The 25,295-nt window shown below is 34.5% G+C and overlaps 1 protein-coding gene across 3 annotated transcripts in view; it reads left to right on the top strand.

The window, feature by feature from the left end:
* LOC115891206 (leucine-rich PPR motif-containing protein, mitochondrial) overlaps window positions 1-25,295 on the top strand; it is a 77,736-nt gene that overhangs the window by 5,620 nt on the left and 46,821 nt on the right. For all 3 annotated transcript variants that reach the window (XM_030911629.1, XM_030911630.1, XM_030911631.1), the window contains 6 exons: window positions 4,244-4,466; window positions 4,523-4,711; window positions 13,494-13,695; window positions 13,751-13,963; window positions 22,039-22,256; window positions 24,152-24,319. In XM_030911629.1, coding sequence (XP_030767489.1) covers window positions 4,244-4,466; window positions 4,523-4,711; window positions 13,494-13,695; window positions 13,751-13,963; window positions 22,039-22,256; window positions 24,152-24,319 — 1,213 coding nt within the window. The remainder of the gene's footprint in view (window positions 1-4,243; window positions 4,467-4,522; window positions 4,712-13,493; window positions 13,696-13,750; window positions 13,964-22,038; window positions 22,257-24,151; window positions 24,320-25,295) is intronic.

The raw sequence follows: 25,295 nt of genomic DNA on the forward strand, positions 1-25,295 counted from the left end.
TATCCCTCAAATATTAAAATATTTTTTATTTAAAAACCGGTGAGTTTTTCGGGAAAACATCTTATACACGCATATTTTATTTTGTTGTTTTACATATTTTAAGATCTTTTATAAATTTATACAGGGTGTTTCATAAAATATGACCATTGAGTAATCACGATTCTGCTTAAACTGCTTGACGTTTAAACCTGATTTTTGGCAAACGGATTGATTGTGGGGTGTAGAGGTTCGATAAGGAGGGGTTTCTCGAATCTCAAATTCCAAGAGGGTGAAAACGCCCCTCAAATATTACAATATTTGTTATTTAAAAATCGGTTAGTCTTTCGGGAAAATGCTTGGACAAGCATAATTTATTTGGTTTTTTTACATATTTTGAAATTTTTTAAAAAATCATACAGGGTGTTCCAAAACGTTGGGTAATTTCTTAACCACGATTCTTCTTAAACTGCTTGACGTAAAAAAGCTTATTTTTGGCAAACGGATTTTTTTGAAAGTCAAATTCCAACGAGATGAAACTACCCCTCAAATATTACCAAGTTATATAATAATATCACCATATTGTTTTTTCTCATGCTGACATAAATGTGAGAAAATTTTATCCAGTTTATATGTTAATAGAAATTCTTGCTTTGCTTTATCATCACCATTACAAATGATTAATTCGACGCGAACGAAGTCGCTGGTACACGCTAGTTTTTATAATATAATTGAAAACGTTACATGTTTTCCTCGGGTTTTAATAATTTAATCTGTCAAATTTGACATATACCGGGTGCGTCTCGAAAGTGGCTCACCCCTATAACTTTTTTATTTTTTCTATTAAAAAATGATATTTATTATGTTAGTATATGACATAAATTAGGTTTGATTGACGTATTCAATTGTTTTTGGTCACTTCCTGTTTCACCGGAAATAACTACAACTTTTGATTTTTAAATGGCACTCTCGGTATATTTCTACTTTATTCGTTAGAAAATGACGTTCTGAATAGAATGACATATCATATGTCAACTTTTGACATTTTTGCTTAAAAACAAATTGTATTTTAAATTTCAATCTAGAGTGCCATGGATGTGTTAAAAACACTAATTTTTAATCAAGGGGCCTTGGAAAAATAGATTTGATCGTCTGTCTGTGTCCTGGCCGGTTAAAAGATGCCCAAATCGTATTTTTAATCATATCTCAACTTTTTCAAATGGAACCAGGGTTCATTAGCATATTTGGAAAAAGTATTTTTTTACGAATAATTTGGTATCACACACTTGGTATTTCGAGTTAAATTGTCGTTATGCGCATGTTACAATTAATAAATCATATGCGAAAATGTTCAAAATTGACATATGATATGTCATTCTATTCAGAGTGTCATTTTCTATCGAATAAAGTAGAAATATACCGAGGATGCCATTTAAAAATCAAAAGTTGTAGTCATTTCCAGTGAAACAGGAAGTGGCCGAAAAGAATTGAATACGTCAAACAATCTTAATTTAGGTCATATACTCACATCTCAAATCTCGTTTTTTATCTGAAAAAATAAAAAAGTTATAGGGGTGAGCCACTTTTGAGACGCACCGGGTATAGTAACAAATGGTTCAAAAGTAGATTTTCAGGCAGAATTTCGAAAACCTTTATTTTAAAAAGTTGTTTTTTTTTAAATCTTATACTGTGTATTTTAAAGTATTTTAATTTTATTAAAATTAAAATACTTAATTAATTTTATTATTAAGTGTTTAAGTGTCATTTTCAGCCATCTAGATGAAAAATAAAATGTAATTTTTAACCAATAGCAGCCGATTCTAGTGGTAGAAGCAAAAATAACTGATGATAGTTCGTTTGTTAGTTAAATATTTAATTGGCGGTCATATATTCGGTTAAATTTATTGAATATGTTAAAATGTTTTAAATAAATAAATTTAGTTGTAAGATTAGACAAAAAGTGATGCACGGTATGAATGAATAACTTCCGCATTTATGGAGATAGCATCACAAAATTTATATTGGTACGTGCTGGGAACTTATTTGCACAATACTAAAAATGTAAAAATGTATTTTTATAGCTGATTTATAGAATTGTTTGGTTAGATACTGCCCCTATATGGTCTTTGATCAAATTGAAATTAAAGTATTGTAAAAATTATTTAACTAAGTTACTACTATAGTGGGTCTGATTTTTAAAGAAAATCTAAACTTAAATTGAGAAATTAGAGATAAAAAAATATAGAAATGATGTTACCTCGATATATGGAAGAATTATATATTTTGCATCACAGAACCAATATTTTTACAACAAAATTTAACTTTTTATAAAAAAAAGCTATTAATTTATTTAAAACATTGAACTAAATATATAGTATGTATCAGTATCAATACATATTTGAATGAAAAACGGGTTCCTATCAGTTCTTTTTGTTTCTATCACGAGAATCCGCTGCTATTTATTGGTTAAAAATGAGGAAAAATCCATATGGCTGAAAATTAGTATGTTTATGTAAAATTAAAAAAGAAACAGCTTTTTTAAATAAAGTTTTTCGAAATTTGGCCAGGAAGCCTGTTTTTAGCCATTTAATATCAAATTCGACAGTTATTCGAGATCAACAGAGTAAATTTTGAAACTAAAAAGTCAAATTTCATCTAAGCCAATAAATAAAAAATGTTCCATATGATGCGGACTTTATCTTACACTGTATATGTATATCATGTGTCTTTATAATTAATTTTTTGTTATTAAATATTTTTAACATTTGTTGCGTTTTTCTACAAAGGAGACAAAAAATTATTTCAGTTGTAATAAGTGATTTAATTTTCCATTCGGTTAATGGTTCAAAAATAATTTTTGGCATTATTGATAAATATGGTAATATTTCCATTCAAATATGTCGGTACCTATTCTATTGATGATATACGGGGTTGTAAGAAAATATTAAAAACAGTTAAAAATATTTTTTCACAGTAGGTAGCTGTGGCTTTAAATGTCATATTACTTTTTGTTTCAAAAAACTTATTAAGTAACTTTTTTACGTATTTAAAAAAAACTACTACTTTACTCTTGAGCGAATTTTATATTGTTGAAGCACAGATTAGCTATCCTATAAGTATACAGATAAAAATCTTGTCCCTAATTCGTGGTACGAAAATTGTTTTTTATGACGATGTGCAAACGAGTAAAATTTCTTGTGCGCAAAAATAAACTCGTGTAAAATAACAATAAACAGCGTACTAGAGAGATATCGCTAAACCGAATAGCGTGCATGGACGTTAATAAGGTCAGGTGTTATTTCCTTTACGTGAGGTGCTATTAACTCTCTTCATTTATAGTTATCGGATCAGAAAGAATTCTGTTCGCGTCGCGTCCGCTATTTAAACTTAACCTAACTTTCAATTTAAAACTTTGAAATTGTTTTGTTTACTAGGTATTTTAAAACTAAAGGGCTAAAGTTCTTATTTCCAGTGCTTTATTGTTCAACGTCTGCTGGTGGGTTTAGGGCAACAAGCAACAAATTCTCTTAGAAGGGTTAAGTCGTCATCTGCTGTAAACCTTAGCCTCTTTATAGGTTCTTTAATATTGGAAGAGGTGGAATCCATATTTTGGGCCATATTTATTTAATTAAAACTAATCCCAGCTACTTAAATATCAAATTACCTAATAAAACTAAAGTAATAATTCAAAACAATTCAAACATAACCTAAAATAAAAGATCTCGCCGGCCGGCTCCGGTTGTCAAATACCCGCACATGCCCATTTAAGCAATTTTTAAACGTTATTTAGAAATAGCGCTTGGTGTAATTGATCCGCAAATTACGTCAGGCGGTAACGTTATTAGCGGGTGTTGCGTTAAAAATTGACTCGCGCATATCGTAACCATGATAAGGTACGCGTAAATACTGCATGACGCTATTCGGTTTTCCGATATCTCTCTAATAACCGTGCCGGTCAGGCGCTGTGCACAGTTTTACATGCCATAAGTGGGCGTGCTATGTGCGCAAACTAGTAACCTAACTAGTGCCCGATTCCGAAAATTGGAACCACGAAAAACAATAAAGAAAAAACAAAGTTTATAATCTGTATGATCTGTGGTTGAAGCTTAACCGAAACGAAATGCTTCAATAATGAGTAGTTTATTTGGAGTTTGAAAATAAAAATTTCTGAGAAATTTAAAATAAAAAAAAATCCATATATGTGTTATATTCCTGGATACACTCTAGATTATTTAATAAATAAAATTATTATATTTTTAATTAACAGTGGTTTAGAAGCTACCGATACTGTATTGAATACAATGAGATCGGCACAAATATTAGAAAATAATACAACAAAAATATCAATATTAAAGGGCTTAATTAGAAGAAAGGATTTGAATGACCTAAAAAAAGCTATAGAAAGATTTGATTTTGAATTCACAGAAGATGATTTTTTAAAAATTTTACTAGAATTTGGTCTTGTAGGCAATGAAGATATTTTTTTTGAGGTTGGTAGAATATCTATTAAATAAATGTATCTATTATTATATGCTATTTTTTGTAGATTAACAAATTTTATAATAATATTATATTTTCAAGAGAATTACAAGCAAAGATAGAGAAAATATGTATATATTTAATTCATATGTGCCAGCCAGAATCAGCCATGAAAATCTATGAAACATATGTTACACCGTATCCGGAAGTTTCTTATGGCCACAGTATTTTAAAGGAAATGTTACATTGTCGCGTGGTATGTTTCAATAAAACTAATATTTGCAACTTTCTATTGTTTAGTGATTTTATTATATTGGTTAAATTTTTAAGCAGTAATATTTATATTCACAATATATATATATATATATATATATATATATATATATATATATATATATATATATATATATATATATCGTCCATGGTACAAAGAATACAAGGTATGATATTGCGCAGGTTGGTCGCTACGTCACAGGTGATACCAGGCGCTATTGGTCAGCACGCTCCGCGCGCCAGTTCAAATCGTCAAGGTATTGTTATAAACCTGTTTTTTTTTGTTTATATACCGTCATTGAATTATCGCTAAGCAAGTTACTGTGGAGCAGTGCGTAAGGAGTTGGGCTAGGAAGCGAGAGACCGGAGTTCGAATCTCGGCCGGGACATAACTTTTTATTTATTTTTTTAAATACTGTTGTATTCTATAGTTTATTTTTGTAGTATAAAAAAAGAACTATTTATTCTGTTATTTTTTCATCTCCGGTATTAATATAAATTGACTGTTGGTACAATACCTCATTTAATATAAAATAATATTCTACTTTTTGAAATGTATCAGGCCCTAATTGTACCTAAAAGTAATATATTTTTAATGATATACCATATTGTAAACTATTTAATATTTCAGTCACTTAAAAAGTTAATTTGCATTGAATAATTGCCTACCATTAAAGGAAATTTGAGCTATATAATCTTTGATGGGCATATTCTGGGTATGCAAATACTTCCTCTAAATTTTGGGTGTCGTTCAACGGATTTATTCTCAAAACATGAAACATCTACATATAAAAAGAAGCACAGGTCACTAATTATAATAAACTTCACCCTTGGAATTACTTCTATCACAATTACAATACATTCATCTGCATTGGCATTTTCTACTTTTCGATGGGAAACAATAAAATTCCCAACATTTTTTAAATGATACAATTCCTCTTGTGGTTACTTTTCCATATATATCCTCATCTCTGTCCTCATGTGAAATCAGAGGCAATGAACATGAAAATTATTTACCATAAACATCGCAAACTAAAAACCTAATAAACAATTTTATAGGTACCGAATATAGAAATAAATTTAGTATTCTTACCCTATTATGGTCCAAAGTCCAAATCCATGTTAATAGATAATTATTATTTTTAAATATATTTTTTTGGAACTGCTGGTTTTAGTCTTAGATTAACAATGTTTTAGTAATTATTAAATTAAACGAACTAAAAAGTCTTAAAAATAAACAATTCTTAACCATAACCCCAAAAAATGCAGATCTCCTGTCAACTTTCTTTATTTTTTATTTATTCCTCATTTTCCTAGTGACGTCACAGGTGGTATGCGCGAACTGAACGAAATTGGAGCCGCTATCGATCATACCTTGTATTCTTTGTACCATGTATATAGTCTACTAGGAATATCAATTGTCTAGTACAGCTTTTAAATAGCGAGGTTTGTGTTTGGTGATAATTTTTGATCCATCCAATTGTTGGCCGAGAACCATCACAAATAAATTTGTAATGGTTCTTGATCTGAGAACGTTAGAACATTTAAAATATGCGAGATTTATTACTGATATGTCTTCACAACTATTAAATTTAATTAAGATTGTCGAAAACATTTAGAATATATTCGAGAAAAAAAATTGTAAAGGAAAATAATGTATTGTTGCGGACCCGTGTGGACTCGACCTAACCTAACTATATGTCCCGCCCTCAGATGACCTTAACATCGCATTAAAGAATAGACACTGTAATGATTCATTCGTTCGAGAAGAATCGAGTCCCACTGGAATGGACTAGTACATACGAGAACATTCAAAAACCTTCTCTACGCACGTAACGATCTATAAACTTATCTAGAGTTCTTTACCTGTCGGTATAAAAGCCGGCGGCTGTGGCCTACAGGGGGCAGTTATAAATATACCAGTGCAGTTGACGCGCTAAAATTCAAAATAAATTCTTAGTTATAAATCGTTTGTAAATAGTTCTATAAGTCTTTTATCGTTATTGTTTTTGTTAATTAGTGTTAAATAAATAGTGTTTAAATAAATTGTGACTTTCTATCCACACGGAACCGACGAAAAACGTAACAATTGGTGTCAAGTGTGGCGTGTGTGATAGACTAGAAAAAAAAATAAATAAGACTGACAATGACTTCGAAAAAATTGTTGAAAAACTTGAAAGTGTCCGAACTGAAATGCATATTGGAAGAGAGAGAGTGCGAGACAGATGGAAAGAAAAGCATTTTGCAAGCTAGACTGAGAGACGTTTTGGTGGAGGAAGGTGAGGATCCTGACACATTTTACTTCGAGTTGGAAGGTGACCTTGACTCGTCATTGAAAAATTTACAAGACAATTTAAACGACAATTTGAATAGTTTAAATAGTAAAATAATTGACTTGGAAGTTAATTTAGAAGAGAAAATCAGTGATAAAATTAATATTTTGGAAGATAAGATCGCAGAAAATTCTAAAGACATACAGGCCAGCTTTAATAATAAAATAATTAATTTAGAAGAAAAGATAACAGACAATCGCTGAAAAAGCTACCGCTTTGACTATCGCACTGCGGGGAGATGCGACTGATATCCTGCAGACACTGTTACCATCGGAACAGGGAGATTATCAGCAATTGGTACGACATTTAGAAATAAGGTACGGCCAAGCTCATTTGGAACATGTCTATCATTCCCAGCTAAAAAATCGCATTCAAAAGTCAAATGAGTCTCTGCAGGAGTTTGAAGCCGACGTAGCCCGCCTCGTTCGCCTTGCGTACCCTGCTACGCCAGAGAATGTTATGGAGCGGTTGGCAGTACAGGCATTCTCCGACGGCTTACGTGACAACGAGACAAGACAAGCACTTCTCCTAGCCCACCCAACGTACTTGGTGGATGCTTTAGCACGTGCCCTAGAATTTGAGGCCGCGAAACAAAGTTCTCGGTCTTTAGGAAAAGTACGTGCCATCGACGAATGTTCCGACGAATCCGTGGAAGGGATTGTTCGGAAGGTACTGGACCAGTACATGGGCAAGAAGGGACCGATTCGATTGCTGGAATTGTTGACAGGTAGGACACGTGCGAAGCCGTTGTAAGGAGAAGAACGAAGAACCGGCTTCATCGAGGTCGGAAAACTACTGAGGGTCGAAATGAAGGGGCACACGTCGACCTGTACCCAACATGCCCCAACGAAAACTGCTCAAGTCGCCTCGCTACAACACAAGTTCAACAGCATTTTTGTGGATGGTTTCGTGGATGGAGAGTTACGGACCATGCTTTTGGATACGGGTGCGACCAAAACGATCATGAGGCCGGATATCCTTAAAACATCAAAAAGGATTAAAACAACACAATGGCGACTACGTACAGCTACAGGAAGCTCCGCTCTCATCCATGGAGAGGTAGATCTTAATTTTGTTATCGGAAGCACCTGTTTTAATTATCGAGTGTTAGTAGCAGACATCGAAGATGAACTTGTTCTCGGAATGGACATCATGACCACTAGAGGTTTTGAGCTAAACCTCAAACAAGGAATTTTGAAAATAAATGAAGAAGAAGTGGTTCTGCATCGAAAATGTGAGGAGACGCTTCGCGTGGTAGTAGCAGAAGATGTTTCGATCCCTGAGCGCTGTGAGATATTTTTGGATGGTTGCCTGGAAGGTACTGGAATGGGAGTATTATTCTGTTGGAGCCAAGGAACCATGACAGCGAAATAGGACGGGGGATCGCTGTTGGAAGGAGATGCACGACCAATCAAACAAAATCCGAGAAGACTTCCGCTCGCCAAACGTGAAGAAGCTGATAAAATCCTTCGAGAAATGAAAGAAGAGGGTGTCATCGAACCATCTAACAGCCCGTGGACATCGCCGGTAGTACTAGTAAAGAAGAAAGACGGTACCACCAGGTTCTGTGTTGATTATCGGCAGCTCAATAATGTTACCAAGAAGGATAGCTATCCCCTGCCGAGGATAGACGATACTCTAGACACACTGGCGGGGTCAACGATATTCTCTACGTTAGATCTGAAGAGTGGATATTGGCAAGTCGACATGGCGCCGAAAGACAGAGAGAAGACAGCGTTCTCGGTGGGCTCCGGACTGTGGCAATTTACCGTCATGCCTTTTGGATTGTGCAACGCGCCAGCTACCTTTGAGAGACTAATGGAGTCTGTGTTAAAGGGACTATCCTGGACTACCTGTTTAGTGTACCTGGATGACATCATAGTGGTTGGGAAATCCTTTGACCATCATCTGAAGAATTTGGAAGAAGTTTTCAAGCGACTAGGGAGTTCTGGTTTGAAACTTAGCCCCAAGAAATGTCATCTGTGTCAAGAAAAGGTACACTACTTGGGACATGTAGTCTCCTCCCAAGGAGTTGCGGTAGATCCACAGAAGACCAAGACAGTGGAAGAGTGGCCAATACCTAAAGATAAACATGAACTACGAAGCTTTTTGGGACTATGCACATACTATCGCCGCTATGTATAGGGTTTCGCCACTATCGCAAAACCATTGACCAGACTTACCGAAGGCGAGAGGCGTTTCTCTTGGGACTCAGATTCTGACGAGGCATTCCGAAAATTGAAGAAAGCCCTGACTAGTGCGCCCATACTTAGCTACCCTCTTGGCAACGGAAACTTTATATTGGATACCGACGCTAGCAATGTTGCGTTAGGCGCTGTTCTGTCTCAGATCCAGGATGGTCAAGAACAAGTCATTGGTTATTTTAGTAAGACCTTGTCAAAACCGGAAAGGAACTACTGTGTAACCAGACGAGAATTACTAGCAGTAGTTAAAGCAGTGGAACACTTCTACAAGTATCTCTGTGGAAGAAAGTTCTTGTTAAGAACAGACCATGCTGCTTTGAAATGACTGTTGCAGTTTAAGAATCCTGAAGGGCCGGTAGCTAGATGGATTGAACGATTACAAGAATTTGACTTCGACACAGAACATTGAGCTGGGGCAATCCATCGGAATGCCGACGCACTTTCCAGAAGACCTTGCGCTAAGGACTGTAAGCATTGTTCCCGAGCAGAAGAGAAAGAAGTGAAACTCCTAAGAACAACTGTGGGTAGTGATAGTTGGCAACCCGAAGATCTTGCAAATGACCAAACCAGTGACCCAGAATTAGGTTTAGTAATTAACTGGAAAAACACAGGCCAAAGACCAACGTGGGAAGAAGTTTGCAGATATTCGCCGAACGTAAAGTCGTACTGGGCTCAGTGGAATTCCTTGGTAATAGATAACGTACTACTTCGCCGTGTGATCGAGAGACCGGAGGGACAAGAAGAGAGAAGGCAGATCGTCATTCCAAAGAAGAGGGTCCCAGAAGTCTTGGAGGAAGTTCACAATGGAACCAGCGGTGGACATCTTGGTGTTACCAAGACACTTGGCAAGCTGCGTGAACGGTTCTACTGGGTGAACTGCAAAGAAGATGTGAGGGCCTGGTGTAAGAAATGTGACATTTGCGCAGCCATTAATGGGCCACAAAAGCGTGGTAAAGCCCCTATGCGCCAGTACAATGTTGGTAGTCCCTTCGAACGAATAGCGATCGACGTGGCTGGTCCTTTCCCGGAGACGAACGATGGCAACAAATACATTGTGGTAGTAATGGATTACTTCAGCAAATGGGTCGAGGCCTACGCGTTGCCAAATCAAGAAGCGTCCACGATTGCTGATGCCCTTGTTAAAGAATGGATCTGCAGGTTTGGTGTTCCCATGGAGCTTCATTCAGATCAGGGAAGAAACTTTGAGTCCAATCTGTTCCAAGGCGTCTGTGAAGTCCTGAACATCCGCAAGACCAGGACGACTGCTCTACATCCACAATCCGATGGGATGGTTGAACGCATGAACAGAACTATCAACCGTTATCTGGCCAAAGTAGTCTCTGACCACCAAAGAGACTGGGACAAATTTCTTCACCTGTTCCTGTTGGCCTACCGTTCATCCGTCCAAGAATCTACAGGGCAAACTCCAGCCAGCATCGTTATGGGACGGGAAGTGCGCCTACCCTGTGATCTGAAATTTGGTTGCCGACCGGGAGAAGAAGTCGCCGGAGAAGATTATGTCCACACACTACGTCAAAGGATGGACGACATTCATCAGAGAGTCCGCCTAAATATTCAAAGTGCTAGTGACCGAATGAAGGAACACTACGACATTCAAGCTGAGCATGGAGGATACCAACCAGGGAAGTTGGTGTGGCTATATAACCCGCAGAGACGTCGTGGGTTATCTCCGAAGCTACAATCCTCGTGGGAAGGGCCATACGAAGTCATGGATAGAATTAATGACGTCGTATACCGTATCAGAAAATTGCCAAAAGGAAAACCGAGGGTAGTCCATTTCAACCGTTTGAGCCCCTACCAAGGCGAAATAGAAGATCGTGCTGGGACCGTGAGAACCTGCAGCTTTGATCCCCCTGATTCGGAGATGTCCTTTGACGATTTCATGGCCCGATACAACAGCAGTGAGAAGGCTCGCTATGGTGTAACCAAAGAAGATCAACGAGACCTCTTTTCCGTGCCTCCTGATTATTCGCTCGCTCATTGTGTGGCTCGAGATTTGCGGATGTCCAGAGGAATCGCTGCGACGTTCAATGAGAAGTTTGGGCGTGTCGGAGAACTACGCCGACAGGATCCAGAGGTTGGAAGCGTCTTGAGGCTAACCGACAATGCACATGGTCAAGCAAGGCACATCTTCTACCTGGTCACCAAGGAATGGTCCCCGAGTAAGCCGACTTATCTCAATCTATGGAAGACCCTGATTGAACTGAGAGAAGCCCTGCTAAACAACAACATTGCACGATTAGCCATTCCGAAGCTGGCGTGTGGACTCGATGGTTTGAGTTGGCGTACAATCCGGAACATGATTGAAGTCTTGTTCAGATTTACGGGAATCGAGATCCTCGTTTGCTGCTACAACCCAAAGCTGAGATCGGGAGAAAAACTGTAGACTGCTATTTCTACCAGACTTCGCAATGTACCAGGGGCCAGCTTTGCAAATACCTTCATTCACCGTGTACATCTCGGGACGAGCATGTGCCTAAGAAGGGGGCAGTGTTGCGGACCCGTGTGGACTCGACCTAACCTAACTATATGTCCCGCCCTCAGATGACCTTAACATCGCATTAAAGAATAGACACTGTAATGATTCATTCGTTCGAGAAGAATCGAGTCCCACTAGAATGGACTAGTACATACGAGAACATTCGAAAACTTTCTCTACGCACCTAACGATCTATGGACTATTCTAGAGTTCTTTACCTGTCGGTATAAAAGCCGGCGGCTGTGGCCTACAGGGGGCAGTAATAAATATACCAGTGCAGTTGACGCGCTAAAATTCGAAATAAATTCTTAGTTATAAAATCGTTTGTAAATAGTTCTATAAGTCTTTTATCGTTATTGTTTTTGTTAATTAGTGTTAAATAAATAGTATTTAAATAAATTGTGACTTTCTATCCACACGGAACCGACGAAAAAACGTAACAGTATGTTCAATGCAGTTTACGTGTGAATTAAAATGACAGACTCATTTGCCGCTATTGGAGAGACTATACATATATATTTCATATCAATTAAACTTTTAGTTACGTAATCGACTGCGCGATTTTTAAATTCATTGTTGCCAACCATGGCGCCGTGCTGACTAACTGGAATTTAAATTTCGCGCTGAGGATTCAGGTGGTAGCTCCGCTGTAAAATATGTCAAGTTTGGTTAGGTTTATTTATTTATTTCCTGACATTGTTATTCGTTTTGACACTTTAGTTTTGTATTACGAGTTTTTGGTTTAAATAAATAGTGTTGGTATACTTTAAGCTTGAAAATGTTTAGTAGCAGACCTTGCAGTCGAATATTGTTCTTTTTAGAACGTGTACTAACGTAACTACTACGTAAAAATCCTACTATGGCGGGATGTACAGGTCAAAGGGATGCGTGACCAAATAGAAAACTAGCCTGTACTGGTCTCAACCTTGGGGCACCAGGGGGCAACCCGTTGTATTCCCGTCTCGCTTACTTCTACATGCGGGGCTCTGTAGAAGTGGACCGACTAACCCTTGCGGTGTAACTCGAGGGAAGAGGGCCAAAGTCAGGTCCGCACAATAGTTGACCTCAAATTCAAGGAGGCAATAGAGAAAGAGAAATATATCCTCTATTATAGACCCCGGACAACACCGGTATCAGGTCTAAGGAGAGACCAAGTTAAAGAGATGGAGAAATAGAGACCGATCCTCTAGCCTCCACCTCAAGGGTACCTCAGCTGGAGACAAGCTTCTTGACTGTGAAAGGCACGGAGGGCTAAACTCCAACCGTCGAAGGATGAACAGCTGTTGTCACAGGAGGATGCGAAATACCCTGTCTTCCCTACAACGGAAGATCCCCATGCATGATGAGTTAGTTATAACTCAAGAAAAGGGACACAATAGAGAGACACACACACTTCAAGTTTGCGGTGATTAACCGCTTTCCACTCATTCTGCATTCTACCATATGAAAGCATGAGACAAAATTGTCAATCGACCGAGCCAGCTACTTGTTGCACACTAAAATTTAAACAGGTTCCAAAAAACAGAGCAATTGCTGTTAAAAACTAAAAAAGAAAAAAAGTAGTTGCCTCCCGGCTCTACTATATCTCTCTCCTTCGTTGCGTGAATTTGAGTTAGTCCACTGCTTTATTCATTTAAAAAAGCTTTTATTCATTTAAAAAAGCTATCAGTAAATAGAGAACTAGATTAAAGGATATTTAAATAGTTCTAACTATTAATTTAATTTCAGAATATTGAAATCATTATAAGGCTGGCGCAAAACTTAGTAGAGAAGGATTTAAATACGCTTATTTTGGAGAAATTAACAGTGCTCACCTTAGAATTAGGATATTTAGATGAATCATGGGCGCTATTTAAATCGTTAAAAATTTTGAGAATCCATTATTTTTGGCCTTTATTCATTCACTATGGAAATAATGATGGTGAAAATGGTAATCGTACTATAGGAAAGTAATACTTCTATCTAATATATATAATAATTTTTAGGGATATTTTATACTTTACTACGAATGAACGATTATAACATGAAGCCAGATTCCGAAACATTTATAAACTTTATTTTTCCTTTTTGTAATTGGAACAATACCAATTTATTAGTTACTAAGTTTCGAAATAGTGGATTTACTATTAAGGAAATTATAAGACCATTATTAGCATTTGTCTTACAGAAAGACGATATTAGTCAAGCTGCATCTTTATGTAAGTATTAACTAACTTAAATAATTGTTTGAGTTAAACTATTTAAAAATGTACAAGTGTAGTGATTGATTTATGTATGTAAGGATCCGAGCACTCTAGTTCTATTAAATAAAGTAAAAAAATACCGAGGATACCATTTAAAAATCAAAAGTTGTAGTAATTTCCGTTGAAACAGGAAGGAAAGGAAAATAATTGAATACGTCACTCATTCCTCATTTATGTCATATACTAGCATACCAAATCGTCAGTGAAACGTGATAACCTGCTAACTCCATTTTTTATGTTAATAACTTTTTTTACACCATTAGAAAGAGAAAAAAATACTCTATAAGTAGGGAAAGCAAATACATTTTTTCCCATTAAAGAAAATTTGCTATTTAAACTCAATAAAATCTGCTAACTCCCAGTGATCTGAAATAGCCACCGAAATGCTGCTATCTCCGTAATTTTCGTTACGATCACGCTAAAGCAAACAGACGGATTCTTACTTGTATGTTTCTTTAGTACAATACGTCGATCCAGGGTCGCACTATGCCAAAGGGGCCCGGGTGGCAATGTAAGGAGGAGCCGTGTGTATTTTTTTACAAATTTTTTCGCCCTACGTTTTGGTCAAATTTTCTCTATTATATACAGGGTGAGTCTTAAATAAGTGCAAATATTTTTAGGGGTAGTATATTTCGACCCAAGAAACACGATTATGAGGTTTTTTGCGCGAATTTTTTTTTAGAAATTTGGAATTTAAAAAAAAAATTTGGAAATGTTTTAATTTTTAGTTTAAAAACATACTTTGTTTGTAATATGGCAACATAGGTAGTAGATTAAATTTACAAGAAAGAAAATCCAATGATTCTCTAAATTATAGCAAAAAATTGGAAATTTTAAAAGTGAAATAACTCGGTTGTTTTGGATTTATTTGAAAAACGGTAAAGAGAAAATATTCCCTAAAAAGAAAATTAGCCCTGAAAATATTGGCACTTATTTGTCTTACCCTGTATAGAAATCAGGGAACTACCCTAATGCAAGGTAAACCAATGCAATGCAAATGCCATAAAGCAATGCAAAAGCAAATATTGTTAAGAATAAATAATGAACTATAAAGGGGGCCCGCGAAGGCTGGGGCCCCCCAATAGTTATATAAATATATAATATGGCCAGTCCGACCCTGCGTCGACCCGTTCTGTAAATACGGAGTATCCGTAAAGGGTAAGGGGAAAAACGAAATTCTCTATATACGAGCAGGGGACACAGCCTAGCTACTTCGAAACACCGGTTCCCATTAGAACACCGAAGTTAAACGACGTAAGGCGATACTAGTGGATGGACGGGTGACCGGTTCGAAACTCTGTATCGTGCTGTTGTGCAAAAAAAAAGGCAAAAGTGTAAAATCTATTGACACACACTGCTCATTCACGCCGGTTCGAGGCCGGATGAGATCGGATATCTCGTGAGTAAGAGTCGATTTAGACACTTGCCAAGTCGGTAGGCCATTGTCCATGATATGGCCGAGGACCGCGGTTCGGATTCCGCGTAAACAAAGTAGACCCAGTCCAGATTAGCTCTGGCAGCAAAAAGGAGACGTTAACTGAAATCTTTACTTTTCTATATACGAGCAATTCATCGGCGTGCTATAAATACTTTAAATAACATTACTTGTACAAGAATTTCCATAAGACCTAATCAGTTTTATTTTTTTCAACATTTTTCCGCGTAAATGATACATAATTTTTATAAAAATTATAAAATAAGGAGTAAAGTAATAAAATTTAATGTTCTGTTTTCCAAGCTCGGTCTACTACCGTTGTATAAAAATTAGGATAAGCATGAAAGGATTCTACCATATCTTCTAATAATTTATAAGTTTGATTTTTAAATTATTTTCATATGCATTAAGTCCAAAATGTTGCTACTTCAGTTCTTTAAAAACGCATTAAAAATTTATTCGTTTTTGGACTTGTATATGTTTTGCTTCTAGACCGAATATATATAATAAATATATGGTTATATCATATTTTTTTAAATTTATTTGATTATTTCTAAATCTGTTTGGGTAATATTCAATTCCATTTTCAAAATTTCAATCAATAAAGGTAGCTCCCTCCAGAAGTATATTTTTATTTCTTATTTCTGCAAGACGAATATCTGCTATCTTCCTACTGTGTGTGAAAAAATGATGTAACACGAAATATTGAGTTTTATTGTTCCCCAGCAAATAAAATTCTTATCTCTTTATCATATTAACGCATGAAAATATTTCCTACATGTGTACAGGGTGGGTCAAATTCGATGCTTTTAAATGGAAACACCCTTTTCTATAGGAGATAGACAAAAACTAATATCGGTGTCTGGAGCTCAATTTTTGTCAAAAACATGATGGTGAAAACCGCATATCGATATCTGTTACCGTTTCGGAGTTACGGGGTGTTTTTCAAAAATATGCATTTTTAACAAATCGCTGTAACTTTTTGCTATAGAAAATTTTGTTTGGTTTGGTTTGGTTGAACGGCACCGGCTGTAATGCATAAAAAATCTAGCTGTGAGCATCAATTAAAACGAAAATAATATTTGCTATGAGAGATGCAGAATTTTATAACAATTTAAAATATATTTAACCAACATCAACACATTTAAACTATATCTAATAACAATAAAAATAAATAGCAAACCAAAACATGAGATTTTGCTACAGGTGTTCGACATATCGACCGTCTTCTGTTATGGACAGACGGGGCAGTTTTTGAACATTTCTCGCGGAATTCATTAACTCAGTGTGGGTGAAAGATACCCTCTCATAACTGCTAAGTATTTCTAATTCTTGTCTAGATTATACGGAAGAATAAGGAACCTTTATTCTACCGCAAATATATCCATAGGATTAGATCCATGGGCACTAAGTCAGGCGGCCTCGACGGCCAGCCGCTGGGATCTTGGTTAGCTATTCAATTATTCTTGAAATTGGCTGCAAAAATTTGCTGATAACTTGAGCGTTCAGAGGCGGTGCGTCGTCTTGCTGGAAAAATATGTTTTCGAGTTCCATTACCTACTAGTTAAAAGCGGCAAACTTTTAAAAATTCTGTATTTCGAAGGGGATTATAACAAAATATCAAATGTGCTATATTTTTGGAAAGGTAATTTTAAATTCTTTTCAGTTAATTAAAAATATAGAGGGTGTCCCAAATAAAAAATAAATTATTCTGTTGATAACTCTTAAATTATTAATTTTAAAAAAATTATACTTAAACCATTAAATTCTACGTAAAAAGGTGCTTTGGAAATGTTTTCATACAAATACAAAATTTTCCATAGCAAAAAAGTTACAGCGATTTGTTAAAAATGCACATTTTTGAAAAACACCTCGTAACTTCGAAACGGTAACAGATATTGATGTGCGGTTTTCACCATCATGTTTTTGATGAAAATTGAGCTCCAGACACCGATATTAGTTTTCGTCTATCTCCTATAGAAAAGGCTGTGTATCTCCATTGAAAAGCGTCGAATTTGACCCACTCTGTACATATTTTTTTGTACCGTTTTTTTGCTCTCCTGTAAAATTAGGAATAATGGAGTTAGCAGTTTATCACGTTTCACCGACGAAATCTCGTTTTTTTATTTAAAAAAAAAATAAAAAAGTTATAGGGGTGTGTCGCTTTTGAGATATACCCGGTATGGATCGATGCGCGCATAGTGAGTATGAGGCAGTTCGTCGATGCGATCCATCGATGTGGTTTGTCAATCCATGTCATTATGCGTTAATTCGTAATGGGTTTGTATAAGGGAAAATAAAATAACTTTGGTTGCACATCATAATACGACCACCACCAAACTCCATAAGACGACGCATGGTGTCATTGATGACGTGCAACGAAAGTTGTTTTAATTTCCCATATACGATTTTTTAGTTCGTTTCAAATTCGTCCATTGTGTTCGTAATCTTTCTTTTGATGGTTCGTCCATAAAAGCGAGTTCTTGCCGAATTGTGGCACAACACATTGAATCGACGCATTGTCACATAAAATTTACGCATCGACGTATAGTGACTATGGGGCTACAAGACGAACTGACGAACCTCATGGAACACATAGTGGTATGAGGCTTTATTCTTATCCTATCTTGTATCAGTCAGCAGCAAAATGTTGCTTGATTACATAACTTTTTGATCACACGGTTTTTGTAGATTTACCCATACTAAGGGCTGGCAAAGGTTAGTCTTGGGCCGAGATTTCCATATGTAAAAGTAGTGATAGGAAAAACCGATTAATTTCAATAATCGAGTACTCGAGTATCAAGCGATTGCAATAATCGAGTGATTACACGAGCGAAATATTACTCGTATTTAAAAATTCGCTTTTCACCCATCGCATGTTGTAAGTACTCGTTAACGCCAAGCGCCAAGCAGTAAGTTGCGTGCGCAGGGTACATATTCTTTCGGTAATGAACGGCAAGTAGTAAGCGGCGAGCGATTCGCTTGTTCGCTTGATTTAGTTTATTTCGATGCATTGTCGATGTAGGTCGTAAAATTTTGTACCTCAGATACGCAACGGATAAATATACCGGGTGCGTCTCAAAAGTGGCTCACCCCTATAACTTTTTTATTTTTTTCAGATAAAACGAGATTTGGTATGTTAGTATATAACATAAATTAGGATTAATTGACATATTCAATTGTTTTCGGTCACTTCCGGTTACACCGGAAATGATTACAGCTTTTGATTTTTAAATGGTACCCTCGGTATTTTTTTACTTTATTCGGTAGAACATGATACTCTGAATAGAATGACATATCACATGTCAACTTTTGACATTTTCGCATATGGTTTATTTGAAATTGTAACATGCGGTTCATAACGACAATTTGACTCGAAGTACCAAGTGTGTGGTATCAAATTATTTGTAAAAAAAATCTTTTTCGAAATATGCTAATGAGCCACCCTCGTTCCATTTAAAAAAAATTGAGATATGATCAAAAATACGATTTGGGCATCTTTTAAACCGGCCAGGGCAAGACACTAAAAACATTAGATGATCAAATCTATTTTTCCAAGGCTCCTTGATTAAAAATTAGTTTAACACAGCCATGGCACTCTAGATTGAAATTTAAAATACAATTTGTTTTTGAGCGAATATGTCAAAAGTTGACATATGATACGTCATTCTATTTAGAATGTCTTTTTCTATCGAATAAAGTAAAAAAAATACCGAGTGTGCCATTTAAAAATCAAAAATTGTAGTAATTTCCGGTGAAACAGGAAGTGACAGAAAACAATTGAATATGTCAAACAATCCTAATTTTTGTCATATACTAACATACCAAATCTCATTTTTTTATCTAAAAAAATAAGAAAGTTATAGGAGTGTATATAGTGAGCCACTTTTGAGACGCACCTGGTATATACGGCGTCGTATAAATTTGCTACCTGCAATGTATGTAGAGAATTCGCTCGGCTTTTTATCGAGTATGTCACATTAAAATCGGATTTCAATTTATTTCATTCTAGGATCGCTTGCGTTCGTCGCTTGGTACTCGTCACTTGCATCGCTCGATTATAATCGAGCGATGTCGGTTATTTCAATAATCGAGTACTCGAGCGAATTTTCGCTCGAGTTATCCCATTACTAGTAAAAAGAGTACAGTGCATCTATAATGTACTGAACAAAGAGAGAAAAAAAAACAGTAAAAACGTTGCCAAACGTATGAAATAAACCGAGAAACTGTGTACATTGCTAAGAGAGGTGGAAGGGGATATAGCAGATTCATCGCGGTCGACCATGGGTAATGGATCCGATATATGGGTCCGATCGACCCAATCAGTACTTAAAATTCTAGGGAAGGGTGTTGCATCATGCGTTCAGCTTCATGATTTAATTACGTCTCATGATACTTTATTTGTTTATTTATTAACGAGTCGTTCTAATTTTTCCTATAGCTTGTAAATTTTTAAGTGCGAGTTAGAAATACTTGTATTTTTGGTAAAAATAAATGGAATTGAGTTGGTATTCGACAGTGGTCGCGTTATTAACTCTGAATTAAAATTCGATATCTCGAAATCCATTAGAAATAATTGACTGTAGTTTTTTTTTTCACAAACTTTCTTAATATTTCTGCTATATTTTCTTTGCAGACAGTATGTGAAAATCTTTATAAATAAAAAAGTTACACTGTTGCTGAAAATTGCTATGCGCTAAAAGTAAATGGATGGATTTTTTAAAAATTTTGAATGTAAAAAAACAAGCCTATCGAATTTTTCTTATTTAAACATCTTGTAAAAGATTCGTACTTCATATTAAAAAAAGTTTCAATATCTAAAATGGTTCTTGATTTATCGCGTGTTATGTGTTAAAAAGTTGAGTTTTTAAATTATCGCGATTACTGACATTTCCTGGTTATAAAAAATGGACACCCTAACGATATCCTTATAATTCCATTTCAGATACTCAGAAACATATCTAATGATTTTATCTAGTTATCTTTATGAAAAATATATATTTTAAAAATAAACGGTTTACGATCGTGATTTTACTTTATATGATAGGGACACGCGTACGGGCGAAAGGTGGCAACGCCGCAACAACACACCGTCAAAGAGTAGATAAGACAAGAGACGACAGTGAACAAAGAAGTCGAATCTCGCGAGAGAGACGCAGATATATTAAAATTTAAAGGTCCCATCAAGTCCCATTTTGTCTGTTGCCAAGTATATTTCTTTGAAAAATAAACAAGATTTTCTGAAAATAAATTAATAATATAAGAAGGATATAAGTAACGTATGTTAATACGGAAATATAAATTTCTAGTTTAGGTTGGTTTAGGTTCTTTTTTCGCAATGTACTGATAATATCAAAGAAACAGAATGACTAAGTTGATTGATTTCAAAGATAAACAGATAAAATCTGAAAATCTGACAACTGCGTAGTTTATTTATTCTAACCTATGATTTTAGGACGCTAATCAGCTGTGCTATTCGATCAGGCTTAAACATAAACAAATACAAATCTGATTAGTTGTTTTCTTACATTTTTGCCTTTTTAAAGTGTGTTTTCAGAGTTTTTCGATATATTATCGTTTTGAGAGTTTTTAAGGTTTAATTTTAGTATCGTTTTTGTTGCGTACTAATTTGTAATTATGATTAAATATGAACAATGAACAGGACACGAGTAGCAGGAAAAGACGAGATGGTGGCAATGTGTTTGCTTATAAAGACTGCAAAAATAGGCCATATTCTTCGACAAACATAATATTTCACCCTTTTCCAAAGGATCCTGAAAAGTATTTTTATAGAAATATACTATATAATTATGTTATTAAACTAAATGTAATCCATAGATCGAAGACATAGTTAGAAGCTTGTAATATATTTTTACAAAAAAAATTGAGCAACTCTATTTTTTTGTACATAAACTCCACATTGTGATATTACACTTGTTCAAGCCCATATGTAAAAAAAATACACGTAAATAAAACATTTCTTACAAATCGACTTTATCTTGTTTACCAACGATATACAAAATATTGCTTTTATTATCTTTTTCCCGGACAAATATGTTTCTAATTATAATTTATTTTATATAATATTTAGAAAACTCATTTTTTTCATTCCTATTTATTTCTTTACCCATACAGTAACTATTTATAAGCTATACAGGCAAGTTCTTGGGCAAGTTTTAATAATAGTCTATTTCAAATTTCCCGCGAAAAAATTACGAAAATTTAAAGGGATAAGCGAGACGAGGTCACTCTCCCCACCACTCAAACATGAAAGGTACCGCGCGAACTGTCGTCTCTTGTCTTATCTACTCTTTGACACCGTCACATTTTTCTCACTCCGACTTAATAAGATCCGTATGCGATTTACTTCCACACATGTAAATACCGACCCAAAAGTAACAGTTGCCAGCACGGTATATTTTTTACTTTTTCAAAACATTCACAAAATTACTGTCATTAAAATAACAATAAAATTATAATTATAGGTGCTACTTATTTTTTTTTTAATTTATGATATTGGAGGCTATTTTACCTTTCAACCAACTGAAATATAAAAATACTAATTAAATAAGTAAACAAATTCCTTTTTTTTCAGGTACATTATATAAAATTAACATTACAGATGATAAAATACTTCAGTTATTATCTAAGTCTTGGTTTACGACTAAAGATTCCACTTCAGCCTTACAAATATTAAAACAATATTATGAGTCAAAAGGAAAAGAGAACGATTCGGTTGGAGAGTTTTTAATTAGTTCTTGTACCTTATGCAATTCTGTAATTGATTTTCAAGATTTTTCAAATCTATTAACGGTAAGTAATTTTTAAAATACTTAAAAATTGAATGACAGTCTTGGAGGAAAATATCTATACAATATATATATCAGATTTTCAGTGGCTCCTTACTTATTATAGTTCGGGGGTTGGAACCTTTGGTGTTACAACAGCAAAATAAAATACTAAATACCACATTACGCCAAAAATACCTACTTTACTTTTAACACAGGGCGCGTGTTTGGCTGTGTCGACTATGTTAGCATCATCAGGAGATTATAACGTTTTTTGGTTATTAGTAAATTATTTATTATTTAAAAAACTATAGTATCTCTTGTGTACGGCAGCTTTTCATCAGTAGAGCAGTCATGGGTTCGTTTGTATTTTGCTAGAGAAAACTAATTAAATATACTAAAACAAAAGGCGCCTGGTAAAATACAGAAGAAAACAGTCCTAGTTATTTAAAAATAAATTACTACAATGAATTAATGTATATTAAATAAGGATTACTCCTAATTGTAACTAACATTGTGAAATTTAATGGTTCTAATAGGTTCCAATCTCCAATTGTAGTAAGGAATAATCCTTCTCCATTTATTATCTATGTTTTTGTAATTGCTTAACTTAATATTCCTATACATTTAAGATTTAAATTATATACAGGGTGTCCCAGACTGAGTGTGCATTTGTTTCTAGAGAACTACAATACAATCGGAGATTTTTTGTGCATCATTGCATCTATCGATTAGAGATATTTTAAATATGGCGCCAATTCCGGAAATACCGGAAGTTGACAACGACTTTTTTTCAAATGTATTTTTGTATACATACTTAATTTTTTTTAACCCCTTTTTTATTACATACTTAATTTTTTTATAAAAGATTATGAATTTTGATATTAAACAGTCTATATCTAATATTAACCGTTTTTGAGAAAAAAAATATTACTGTCGAAAACAAAAAGACTGTCAAAAAATATCTGTATAGCCTAAACGTCAAATTTAGTGATTACCACAGTCACTGTGATCAAGAGAAGACATTATTATTGGCCGTAGCTGTCATGCAACTGAGCGATTAAAAAAATATAAATATTTTTTTTTCAAATTTAAACCCACTTTTTTATTTTACTAGTGGAAATGTTTTTCAATTCCATATATTTTGATTATACATATTCCTATACCTAAAATAAATCGTTTTTAAGTTATTTAAGATTTAATTTTAAAGCGTATATTTTTCTTTGTTTTATCCAGTAGCCTCGATAAAATCAAGAAAAATATACAGTTAAAACTAAATCTTAAATAACTTAATATCGATTTATTTTAGGTATAGGAACACATATAATCAAAAAGTAACGAATTGGAAAAATCTTTTCACTAGTAAAATAAAAAAGTGGGTTTCCATTTGAACAAAATGATTTATGATAATTTTTAATCGTTCAACTGCATGACTGCTACGGCCAATATTATATGACATTCAAACAATTTAATTCTTGAAATAGATTAGCTACATTATTCACGTATCTTCTTTTTATGTTACAGTGGGTATGGTAATCGTAATGGTTATTTGACATTTCAGCTATACACAATTTTTTGATAGGCCTCCAAAAATTTAAAATTTTGTTTTTCCTCCAAAAATTTAAAATATTTTTTCTCAAAAACCGTTAATGTTAGGTATAGAGTATTTGATATAAACATAATAATAAAATTCACAGAGAATTTAAATATGTAATAAAAAATGAGGGTACCCATTTAAACGTTGTTGCTACCTACTTCCGATATTTCCGGAAGTGCCGCCATATTGAAAATAATTTTAATCCGTAGATCTCTTGTGAAACAGTGATGCACAAAAATCTCCGATCTGGATATTGTAGTTCTCTAGAAACTCCTAATGCACGCTCAGCCTGGAACACTCTGTATATCCCATTTTAATTTTAGTTAGTTCACCAGAACAATTTGTCTATAAGTTCTCGCTCTGCTCAAAAGTTACAGAATTTTATATATCGTTATACAGACGAAGATTTAAAAACTGATTTATATCGTAATATTAATTTAGTAACAAATATGATGCAAGAACTAAATGAAGAAACTAATTTGCCTCATCCGGTAAGTTTGAACACTCAATTTATGATTGTTATATATTTACAAGTTGTTTATTATTTACTTTGCTAGACATTCCCATTATTCTTCTAAAGAAAATTTTTCAATATGGTTCATATTTTTTAAATAAAGGCTAGATTAGATCTAGTCTAATCTAACCTTAAGGTTGATCTTTTTTTATAAGAATAAGTTGGAATGAGTAAAAGGGTCCAGACCCGAACTCAAATTAATTATAAGAAAATATAATTTAAATTACTTGAACAATTTATATTTAATATTCATTAAATGCTGAAAATGTATTTATCAAAAAGTAGTACAATAGTAGAGAAGTTAAATAAGTTTTATAAAAAAAATTAAATATGAAAATATCAACTATATTTTGAAAACCAAATCATTTTAATACGAACTGTAAAGTAGCGCTTACGTTAGAATACGTTCATTTCCACTGCCTAGATATTATTCATTTGAATCATAATTTTACCAAACATTATACAGGGTGAGTCTTAAATAACGCAGTTCTTCGCATTTTTGCGTGATTTTCACTTCATTTTTTTTACTGTCGCAAAATTTTTAAAAGTAAAGAGCATAAAAACCCATCAAATTGATGTGTAACTTTCTTACGTTTTACTGTTTACGAGATATATTGCATTCATTCCCACAATGTGTATGCAACTTTAATGAAGTCAATGAGGGTCAATAGAGTACTGCAAGTTACCTTCGCGGATTACGATGTTCACTCGAACTGAGGATCGTTATAACATTCTCTGATAGTTTTGAGATTTTTTTAGGTGGGCTGAAAATAGCGTTTTTGAGAAACTCAAAAAACATTTTTGGATTCTATTCTCTGGCTAAACAGAAAATTTTATAGAACAAAAAATGAAGAGAATTCAAATCTCTACAATTTAATTTTTCAGTAGCAAAACTGTAAAACCTACCGGGACAAAGTTTTTAGTCCGCATACGAAAAAATTACTTACTACGTC

Source organism: Sitophilus oryzae, unplaced genomic scaffold, assembly GCF_002938485.1.
Source record: "Sitophilus oryzae breed Bouriz unplaced genomic scaffold, Soryzae_2.0 scaffold_980_pilon_pilon, whole genome shotgun sequence".
Lineage (NCBI taxonomy): Eukaryota > Metazoa > Arthropoda > Insecta > Coleoptera > Curculionidae > Sitophilus > Sitophilus oryzae.